The 11,781-nt window shown below is 34.2% G+C and overlaps 2 protein-coding genes across 2 annotated transcripts; both read left to right on the top strand.

The window, feature by feature from the left end:
* The first annotated feature begins 57 nt into the window (after positions 1 to 57).
* Positions 58 to 825, top strand: LOC145634663 (disease resistance protein RFL1-like). Its single transcript, XM_081686068.1, has one exon. It carries the CDS (start codon positions 58 to 60, stop codon positions 823 to 825), a length of 768 nt encoding a protein of 255 aa, XP_081542194.1.
* Positions 826 to 954: 129 nt separating this feature from the next.
* On the top strand, positions 955 to 1,764 carry LOC145634652 (putative disease resistance protein At4g27220). Its single transcript, XM_081686058.1, has one exon. The coding sequence runs from the start codon at positions 955 to 957 to the stop codon at positions 1,762 to 1,764; it is 810 nt and encodes a 269-aa protein (XP_081542184.1).
* Positions 1,765 to 11,781: the final 10,017 nt, after the last annotated feature.

Genomic DNA, 11,781 nt, shown 5'->3' with positions numbered 1-11,781 from the left:
GGTATCTACTATCTATTCTTATTCTTGTTGGATCATTAGAGGAAAAAAAAAAACTAAATGGCTAGTACTATACTACAAATCATAATTACCCCTATCACTGAAGTTGCAAAACTTTTGGTTGTTCCCCTGAAACATGAAGTTGGTTATCTTGTGAAATTCCGCAGAAACATTGAAGATCTTAGAAGTAAAACAACTGAGCTTGAGATAACCCGGGAGACAGCAAGATGTACCACAGATGCAGCTCGCCGCAGAGGAGAAGCCACAACTCAAGATATGGAACAATGGCTGAGAAAGACAGAGATGATTGTGACTGATGTGCAGAAGCTTTTGGGTGGATTAAGAGAGGAAGATAAGGGAAAGTTCGATTTCTGCTGCACAAATTTACGCAGTCATTATTCATCAAGCAAAAGAGCAGCAAAGTTGCTCAAAGTTGTCAATGAGCTGAAAGGTAGTTTACAACAGATTCCAGTGTCTCAACCAGCACCACCGCCTAGCATTGAAATGATGCCTACAGGTGATTTTGATGCTTTTGAATCTACTAAAGTCGCTATGGGGAAAATCATTGAGGCATTAAAGCATGATGATAACCAGATTATTGGGGTGTATGGAATGGGTGGAGTGGGGAAGACCTCATTGATTAGAGAAGTAGCAAAGTATGCCAAGATCACGGGTATGTTTGATGAGGTTGTTATTGCTACTGTGTCTCGGAATCCTGTTATGCTGAAAATCCAGAGAGAGATTGCAGAAGGCTTAGGTTTGCAGTTGAAAGAGGAAACTGAGCATGTGAGATCTTTGAGACTGGCTGAAAGGCTGAAGCAAGAATGACGGACTTTTTTAATTTTGGATGATGTGTGGGAGAGATTGGACTTGTCCTGGGTAGGCATTTCTTCAGGGAAGGATAGAAGTAATTGTAAAATTGCGATAACTACTAGAAACCTTGATGTGTGCAGTGAGATGTATTGCAATGTTAGTGTAGTAGTTGAACCCCTCTCTCAGCAAGATTCATGGGATCTTTTCAAGAAGTTTGCAGGAGATGTTGTGGAATCACCTGACTTGAACAGTTTGGCAAATGAAGTTGCTAAGGAATGTGGAGGTTTGCCAATAGCTTTAGTGACACTGGGAAGGGTCTTAAGGAATAAAGAACCACGATTTTGGGGTGATGCAGCATATGAACTGCGACACTCAAGACCCTTGAACATCAAAGGGATGCATAAAAAGGTCTTTTCATGTCTCCAGCTAAGCTTTAATGAGTTTCGGGATGAAGAGTCTAAAATGTGCTTTCTATATCGTGCCCTCTTTCCTGAAGATTATGATGTTCGCATTGAAGATCTTTTGAGATATGGAATTGGTGAAAGACTGTTTTCTGATGATTTAACTCTCGAACAGGCAAGGAACAAGGTACATTCTATAATCAGTAACCTTAAAGCTTCTTGCCTTCTGCTGAGCGGTAAGAGTGAAGAATCTGTAAAAATGCATGATGTATTTCGTGATTTGGCCATATCAATTGCTTCCAGCAATGATTACAGTTTCATGGTAAAGGCAGGCTCAGGATTGAAGGAGTGGCCCTGCAAATTGCAGTATGTTATGAGGATGTCTTTGATCAACAACGAGTTTAATATGTTTAGTGGACAAGATGAATATCCAGAGCTCATGCTACTTCTGCTTCAAAATAACACATCACTAAAGGCTATATGTTTACCCCAGTTGATCTTCTTGATTGATTTACTATGTCAATCTTTTACTCCATGTCAGCAATTGAAGTAAGAGCATGTTGAGTCAGCTGCTGGAAGCTACACGTTGACAAACGAAATGTTAACGCTCCTTATAGTATGTTGAGGCAGCTGTTCCGTACTCCGTTAGTCAGTGTGTAGGTAGTTGGTGGATAGTAATTACAAGTATATGAATTTATTGGTAGGTGGGTTGGAGACCATTCAAAGGTTAGTCATTAGTGGTTGTTAAAAACTAATTAGATACTGTCGTATTGATGCTATTCATTTTCAATATTAGCCGTACTATCAATTTTCAAGGCCAATTTTTCTCTTCAAAAATATAGCAAAATTTATTTTCACAAAATTTTCAGCAACTTAATTGTGTTTAAAAAAACACTATCAACCATTCCACAAAAAAAAAAAAAAACAAAAAAAAAAAAAAAAAAAAAAAAAAAAAAAAATCTATCAATTAAATTTAGGCAAAATTGGCCTCAACACTCTGAACTTTGGCTTGGGTGCACTCAGCACCTTGAACTAAGAAAAATAGCCAAAACACCCTGAAGTATTGACATGGGTGCACTTAGCACCATACAAGAAATTTTCTTATTATTATTATTATTATTATTATTATTATTATTATTATTATTATTATTATTATTATTATTATTATTATCATCATCATCATTATTATTATTATTTAATATTTTTATTGTTATTATTATTATTATTACAAAAATACCTCGATTTGCGTGTTGTTATTTATTTTTTTTACGAAAATTGTTCGGGTAAGGTTTCGGGGGTCATTTTTACCCTTTATGGATCCAAATTAAGCTCGGAATATACAAAAAAGTAATGGAAATACCTCGTTTTGCGTGTCGAGGAATATCTCGATTCGCGTATTGTTATTTTTTGTGACGGAAATTGTTCGGGTAAGGTTTCGGGGGTCATTTTTATCCTTAATGGATCCAAATTAAGCTCGGAATTCGCAAAAAAATAATGGAAATACCTCGTTTTACGTGTCAAAAAATATCTCGATTTGCGTGTCTTAGCTACTTAGATATTTCTCGACACGCAAAACGAGGTATTTTCGTTTTTTTTGCAAAATCTGAGCTAAATTTGGACCCATTAGGGCAAATCGAGGTATTTTCGTAATAATAATAATAATAATAATAATAATAATAAGAAGAAGAAGAAGAAGAAAAAAAAACATTTTTTATAAAAAAAAACATTTTTTATTAAAAAAAAAACATTTTTTATTAAAAAAAAAAGTCGCCGGAATCCGGCCACTTTTGGCCGGAAAATTTCTTGTATGGTGCTAAGTGCACCCATGCTAATACTTCATGGTGTTTTGGCTATTTTTCTTAGTTCAGGGTGCTGAGTGCACCCAAGTCAAAGTTCAGAGAGTTGAGGCCAATTTTGCCTTAAATTTATATTTATAGAGAATATTTGTCAACTATACCATTGAATTTGAGAAATAGAAAATTAAGTGTAATTTTGTGTAAGAAATTATGAAAAATAAAGAGATTGGTGTAACACCCTAGAAATTCCTTTCCTTTAAATACCCACTTTACTTTTTAAAATACGATTTAGGAATATCTAAGACATTACTGCCACCGTGAAAACGGCTAAGACGACTATTAAAGATACACATCGGAAGACTTAAAATTAAAAACCGTTTAAACAAGTCAACTCAAAAGTCTACCAAACGAAAGTAAAGTTTAAAACAGAAACAAACAAAGTCAAATAAAATCAAACTACAACTTGGAACCATTATAGGCCTTTATTCAAAACCGTTCCAAAACCAAACCTTTGCGTTAGTCCACACAAAATACGTCATAAATAAATAAAGCATAAAACACATCGTAAACTAATGGAAACTAGCATGATTAACTTTTCACTCATGCCCCGTCATGAATATACTTCAATACCTGAAAAGTTTATCTCTACTTGTCCCCACTACTCTCCATTAAAAATGGGTCATCATAGGGCCAAGATAAAGACATGGCCAAACACACACAATCAGCAAAGCTGAGTACATAAGCGTAATTAAACACACTAACATACTTTCACCTATCAACACACACTTACCTCAATGCACCTGTTTACAAGCACACTCAAAAATCAACAAGACACTTTAACTAGACACTAAATAATTCATTTAGCGTTGATTACGCATCGAAAGGGTTTCCAACTATACCTCCCCCAAATAAATTGAGGTTAACTGACACGGGAGCTAACCATGCCAGCGACAAAACCACTCAAAGGTGGCGGAATTCCTTCGCACAATAATAAATAAAAAGGAATGTACAACGTCCTGTACTCCATTTAAAGTTATGGTTAAATATAAAACCCCATAACTCCCCCCATTGTTCATACTCAAGATATATACGTTCCAAGAGTTTTAGTGCGTAATCTCTTTCACTTTACGTTATTTACATGTTATTGGACTTGGTGATGACTCTCAAGCATAATAAATCAATCAACAATAATTATTCAATCAACCAAACATACCAATTTAATTCTTGAATAATTAGTGACCACATATTATTTAATGTTGAACCCTTTTTAATTCTACCTCAGTGTCAAAGACACCTTAAACGCATAAAGCGCCAAAAATCCTATCCCTTGGTGTTAAAAACACCTTAAGTGCACAAAGGCACCAACATACAATTTATCCCTTATGTACATAGACACTTATATAGCTTAATCCTCATGCTTAAAGCATCAATAAAAATTATTTGAACCATGATAAAATTCCTTTTCAATATTCCAAACATAATTAAACATGTAGTTTAATTAATCATGCATTCTAACATGCCATAAATAAAAGTGTGGTTCAAACACAACATGCCCAAAATATAATTTTCAAATCCATAAACTATCACAAATAACTCATGTTTCACAATTCAATCACCAACACCATTAATTCACAATTCCATACATAAACCTTAGCATGATACTACTTGTAATTAACTGAAATCAAGCATAGCATGATTCTACATCATCAAAATATGCTAAGTACGCGAACGTACCTTGAGTACGATTTTAAAATTGCCATGACTAGTAGAAATTGCTTAATTCAAAGTCTCATACACATTAAAATCATAATAGAGTATTAAAATCCACTCTAAACAAATTACGTCAAAGATAGTGGGGTTAATAGTTTATTAAAAAGTAATAAATGTGAGAGGAGAGATATAATAAAAAAAAAAAGTAGTATTGGGTTTGGGTGGGGACCATGAGAGGGGAGAGATATAATATTTTAATGTAGCTTTTTGCCAAAAAGGAAGTGTAACACTTATTAAAACACGGGCGAATTTGGTAAGTGTAACACTTAAAAAAAACAAGGAGGGAGTAATTAATATGAATAAATAGGAAAACCCATGGATGAATTTTTCTCTTATTTATCCGTTAGGGTTTTTATTAAATCAAATTATATAAAAATGTGTAATTTTTTTTTTAACAATGATAAAGATGTGTTTTGATGATACTAATACGAAATACTCTCTCCGTTTTTAAATACTTGCTCCACATTCCATTTCCGGCCGTTTTTAAATACTTGCTCCATTTCCTTTTTTGGCAAGCTTTAACAATATTTATTTCATTTCTCACACCTAGTGGATCCAACATTATACTCTCTCTCCTCATATTCTTCAACTACTTTTACTGTTTACAATTTTTTATTCTCCCAATTACCCCAATACCTCTATATTTTATTATTTTCTCCAATTTCTCCTAAAACTCCGCACATGAAGAAATGGAGCAAGTATTTAAAAACGGAGGGAGTATTACATAAGTCAGAAAATTGTTATTAATGTTTTTTTTAAAATTTTTTTTTAAAAATAATGTTATTAATGTATTGTTATACACTTATACTCAAGTATTACCTCTGTTTCTTTTACTTGACATGTTTCTTTTATCACGCTTGCCAATGTCAGAATTTAATGATCAATAATTTAATGCTCAACTAGTTTTGTGCCAGTGCGATGCCCGGGTTGCTTATTGAATTTTAAGATGAATTTTTAATCTATATGTCAAATTTTAAAACATATCATTGATACAAAATTAATTTGGAATTGATATGTTTTTGTGACGATTTAAACTATGTAGTAAGCATGTAATGACTAATAATAATATTGGGGAAAAACATTTCTTGACCCGTAACCTGAAATAATAACTCTGCCCGAAAGGACTCGTGGCCCGACCCGATTGACAGGTCTACGTAGAGTAATAAAATTATATCAGATTGTGAAGTATATATTATTTAAATTGATTAGAATATATTAATGTATAAATAATGGATGTGGCACATTTTGAACTAAGTCCTTCACTTCTAAAAAATATTATGATACAAAAAATAAATTTATATGATAATTTATGAGAGTTATAATCTAATTATTTTTTGACTAAAATTATAAATTAATTTGTACATATGAACTATTAGTACTTGTCTTAAAAAAAAATGAAATATTAGTACTTTATCGAAAATAAAACTTTAAATTAACAATTTTATCCTAAAATTCTATCCAAATTTAATTAAAAATAGAATACTAAACTAACTTTTTTATCCTACAAATTGAATTCTATATAACTTTATCCTATATGGCGCGACACTTGGCGAAAAGCTGACACTTCTCCTGACTAAAAGTTTAGCTTTATATATTAGTTACTAGTTTTGTGCCCGTGCGATGTCCGGGTTGTTTATCGAAGTTTAAATAATTTTTTTTTTTATCTAAAATACATTTGCTAGTTGAATTTTTGTACTCATGGATTAATAATCACATGTCCGTTTATGGTTATCAATGATGTACAAACAAAAAGAATGGTGATCTAAACGCTAAAGTTGTGATCTCTTTTCATTTTCTCCGAATATCTAAGAAAAGGTTGGTTGCATGTTAAGACTTAAGAGAATGTTTATATGTAGAATATTGGTATTTTATTGAAAATAAAATTCTAAACCAAAAGTTTTATTAAAAACAAAACTCTAAAATAACTTTTTTTGTCCTATTAATCTATTCAAATTTTATTGAAAATAAAACTCTAAAATAACTTTTTTATTCTACAGAATCTATCCAACTTTTATTTTTATTTTTATTTTTATTTTTTTTATCCTATTCTATAAACAATATATTCTAATAAATCCTATGTGTAATTTAATATTTAATTATCGTCTATGTGACGTGACACTTGACGAAAAATTGGGACGCCAAGTGTCGATGTCTCGTATCTTGGCTAAAAATTTAGCTTTATATATTAGTTATATGATATGATAAATAAAAAAACTTATTGAAACGAATTAAAAAAGATCTCACAGGAATATGTTTGTCCTTATATATTATTTACAAAAGACGGGCAAAGAAGAGATAATGAATAGTGTAAAAGTCAAAGCGGATCAAGTAAAAAACCAGATGAAGTATATATTATCCTAAACGTAGTAATAAACATTTTCCAAACCTTTATAATTATTTTTACAATTTGGTAAATTTTGAGCGAGGTTGACTTTTAATGGACCTCACAATGAATTTCTCAAATGAATACTCCGTATAAGGTGGAATGATGGGCCCCAAAATAAATTTCCCCAAGTCTTTTTTAGTTTCCTTTGTTTTCTCCGTTCCAACATTAATAAGCTGAAACTCTAGCTTTAATGGAGCTTGGCCGCTTGAACCTCTGTGATCAACGCGAGGCCCATCAAAAGGGTGGCCCTAAGCGGCTAAGCCGTAAAACGATCTTTACAGAAGCCTTGGTAAGTCTCTTTATCTATAACTAAACTCCTAGCCAACAACTTCAAAATTCGCGATACGGAGGTTTTGTTCAGGGTCTGAACTGCAGCTGACAGAGATGATTAGTAATTTAGTATTGAGCTTCTTATACGACTACATACACAATTTTTACAGTGGGTAAATTTTTCTATTTCACTAGGACAATTCGTCCAACTTTAGTGATATTTGGGTAAATTGACCATTTCCAGCTACAACACACTTGATTTTACCATTTCTGGGTGATCTTGATGTAAATCACTAAATTGGGTGGATTTTTTGTGAGATTGATGAAATAAGGTCAGTTTTGGTTGATGTTAAGGTGAATGCTGAAGATACCATGGAAGACATTGTTTTGAGCTCTGTTCTTCGGACTCAGAAAATTGAGAAAAGTTTTGATTTTCAATGAGAAAATGCAAAATCTAAAATCTGGGTATTGTAATTTAGAAGTTTAATTAAAATTGGTTTGAATTTTTTCAAGTTTGCAAAAATGAAGTCAGTGTTTCAAACGAGCAGACTTGATTACAATGAAGTCACTTGGAGTGATTTCCAAACTTAATGGTTGAACGTTTGAGCAATTACAAAGGAGAGAGACTATGACGCCGTTATTTACGGCTGTGATATGGCGTTAACTCCAACTGTAAGTCTGGTTGTTACGTGGCTGCTTAGTCATACTAGTTGACCATGTCAACTGATGGAATTTACAATTGCGTCCTCAACTTAATAGGATAAAATTCCAATACAGCCCTTAGATTAACATATTAAAGCAATCAAGAAGATTAACTTGAATTTCCTCCTTCTTTGCCGGGATGAAAGCACTCCAAGTACTTGACCTCAGCAATATACCGAGTCTGGTGGCATTACCCACCTCACTCTCTTTTCTCACAAACTTAAAGACTCTTTGCGTGGAAAACAATAATCTGAAAGATGGATCTGCACTTGGAGAGCTGAAATCAATCGAAATTCTTAGCCTGCGAAAGTCTTCATTCGCCAGGTTTCCAAAAGAAATCAAAAGATTGACTAATCTCCGTTTACTGGACTTGAGTGACTGCCAGATTGATGAAATTCCAGCAAATGTGTTATCAAGCCTCTTACATTTGGAAGAACTGTACATGGGAGGCAGCTATAGTGGTTGGGAGATAAAAGAAACGGCAAGCAAGAGAAAGGCTACTCTAGGAGAGGTTCTTTCTTAGAATCATATAAATACCCTACACATTGATATAGGAAATCATGCTTGTCTAGTTGAAGAGATTACCAATCGCCAGCCAAGGTTAAACAAATTTCACATACGCGTAGGGGATAAATTTGACTCACTGAGTACTTATGCGACAAGCATGTGCTTCAACGTAACAGATCACTTTGGAGTACCCAAGCCTTTCATGAACTGGCTGGAGAGCTTCTTACAAAAGACGCTACAGCTTTCTATAGTGAACTGGAAAAATCTCTCAAGTCTTGAAGAGTTACCGTTGGAATGTTTTCATTTGCTGAAGCACCTTCACCTTCAAAAATGTCATTTTCAAACCTGTTTTTCATCTACATTGTTTGAAAGGTTTCAAGGTCTGCAAGAGCTCCAAATTTTTTCTTGCTTGAAACTGGATTCGGTGTTTCTTTCCGACAATATTGTTCCTGAAAGCAATGTGCTTCCCAGACTCACAAACATTCATGTCCGAGATGCCCCAAGTTTGACAGCTCTATGGAGAGGTGTAGCTCCATCTACAAGTTTTCAGAGCTTGAAACATGTGAAAGTTGAGGACTGTAAACTGGTAAAGATTCTCTTCCCCTTAGCTATTGCTAAAATGCTAAATCAGCTGCAATACTTGGAGATATCAAATTGCGAAGTTATGGAAGCTGTAATTGGTTACATTGGAGATCATGAGATTCAGATGGGTGCGCCATCAGGTCAGCTAAATGATACCTGCACAGGGGTAGAGTATACCCATACCATCTTTCCTCGGCTGCAGGAATTAAAGCTGCAACATTTGAAGAACATCAGAAGCCTTACTCAACCATGGTTCCTTCTTGTTTTTCCAACTTAAGAACATCTAACGGTGTTCTCATGTCCATGCCTCAAGCTTCCCATAGGGCCTGAAGGCTTGGAAAGATTGATTGAGGTAAGAGTAGAAAGAAAGTGGTTTGAAGAGTTGGAATTTGAGAACAATGAAACAAAAATATCACTGCGAAAATGCTTTACAGGTAAATTAACTAGTGCAGGCCTTTTCACTGCCTACTTTACTTGCTATCAATAGTATATCTGCAGCAATGTATAGCAATAGTCTTAATAATCAAACATGACATATTTGCAGATACAAGCTCATCGACTCAATGAAGCATCACCCATACTAGGAACTAGGAAGGAAAGGGGTCATCAAGGGAGCTCACTATTTATGGTGGTTAGTCAAAGGAAATTTTGTCAAATAGATGAATTTGTGTTAGAGATGGATCATTTAGCTAATGACATAGTGGTTTCTAGGAAGTGATGAGTATAAAAAAGAAAAAACTTCTCAAGCAAACTTCAATTTTCCTCTTTTTTACTACACCGCCTTTGAAAACAATGATAAAGTTGAACTGTAAGTTGTAACACATGCAATGGAGGGGTTAAAGAAAAGGAAAGTAAGCAAGTAGCTACAAATCTACAATACCTCAATGGTATTATTATTATTATTATTATTAGGTAAAATTGCTAAAAATAATACAACCTTTGTCCCATTCTTTTTTAATAATATAACCTTTTGATTATTTTGTAATAATACAACCTTTACGGGTGTTATTTTAAACAAGATAAAATCGAATTTTCGGTGAGTTTTGAGGTGGGAAAAGGGGAGGGGATATTCCATCCTTCCTCATCCCCACCACCAAAAACTCATCCTTTTCCTTTCCTAACCTCAAAGTCCACCAAAAATTTGATTTTATCTTGTTTAAAATGAACACCCCTAAAGGTTGTATTATTACAAAATAAGCCAAAGGTTGTATTATTAAAAAAGATTGGCCAAGTGTTGTATTATTTTTAGCAATTTTTCCTTTTTTTTAATGTATTTTGTTCTGTAATAACATATTAGTTGTTAGTACTGAAACCAGTCCGTGTAAATGCTATTAATTGTAAATTCTCCTGTCAATGAAGTCTTAGAATGGAAACTTGTGTTTTTATTAATATTGGAGGTATTCTAGTTATCCTAGGATATTATTGTGATATATTTTAGGAAACATATCTTGTGTAAAGATATGATAGAATATTGTGGAATATTAGGGGTGTTACCTTAGTGATATATGTATATATACTCTTGTATTGAGCCGTGGAGTTGAATGAGAATTGAGGTGAATATTTCATAAATTGTCTCTAATTTAACATGGTATCAAAAGCCTAGTTCCGATCTCAATTTTTTTTTCGATTGATCAATTTACATAATTGACGATTGTTTTCCTGCCTTTGTGTACCGATTAATTTTTTTTTTAAAAAAAAATTTCCCTTCATTGAACTGTGAGTGATGACTGGAGGTTCTGGTGATGGAGGAAAAACAAAGGTAGACATGATCTATCACCTAGGGCCGAGTGACAACCCGAAAATATCATAACTCCGATTCAACTTTGAAGAGATAATTATGATGAGTGGGCGAGAGCTATTCGTACCTCGTTGAAGGCCAAGAGAAAATACGGCTTTATTGAGGGTTCAATCCCGAAGCCGATTGATGCTGACAAACTTGAGGATTGGGCAGCAGTTCATTCAATGTTGGTAGCGTGGATCACAAACACTTTAGATCCTTCGGTGCGGGCTACAATTGGTGAATATAAGGATGCTCAATTGTTGTAGAACAATCTTAAAAGCCGATTTTGTGTAGTTAGTGGTACACGGATTTGCCAATTAAAATTGTCCTTGGGAGAATGCAAACAAGGCCAATCAGATTATGTGGCAACTTACTTTGGCCGAATCTCAAAAATATGGGATGAATTGAATACCCGTATTACTGTCCCTGTATGTAAGTGTGGGGAGTGTAAGTGCAACATCGTGGCACAGGTAGAGCAGTTGCGGTAGGAAGATTTCGTGCACCATTTTTTGATCGGTTTGGAGGATGTCTATGCTTCGATAAGGGGACAACTCTTCGCTCAAGATCCCCTACCTACTGTTGACAAGGCATATCAACAACTCTTTCAAGCGGAACGCTTGCGGGGAGGCTATTTAACCATGAATGGTACCTCCGTAGCTCGGGATAGTCCTATGGCCTTTAAACTTCAACATGATACTAACTTTAAACCGCAACGTTCGAGTGATGATGCTGACAAACTTTGTAATCATTGCAATCGTGTTGGCCATGACGAATCAG

Source organism: Chenopodium album, chromosome 1 (genome assembly GCF_948465745.1).
Source record: "Chenopodium album chromosome 1, dcCheAlbu1.1, whole genome shotgun sequence".
Classification (NCBI taxonomy): Eukaryota; Viridiplantae; Streptophyta; class Magnoliopsida; order Caryophyllales; family Amaranthaceae; genus Chenopodium; species Chenopodium album.
The sequence above is the reverse complement of the archived record's forward strand: the minus strand, read 5'-3'. Positions and strand labels throughout refer to the sequence as shown.

Excerpts from the sequence above, each read along its gene's own strand:
- LOC145634652 (XM_081686058.1), top strand. The coding sequence starts at position 955 with ATGTATTGCAATGTTAGTGTAGTAGTTGAACCCCTCTCTCAGCAAGAT.
- LOC145634663 (XM_081686068.1), top strand. The coding sequence starts at position 58 with ATGGCTAGTACTATACTACAAATCATAATTACCCCTATCACTGAAGTT.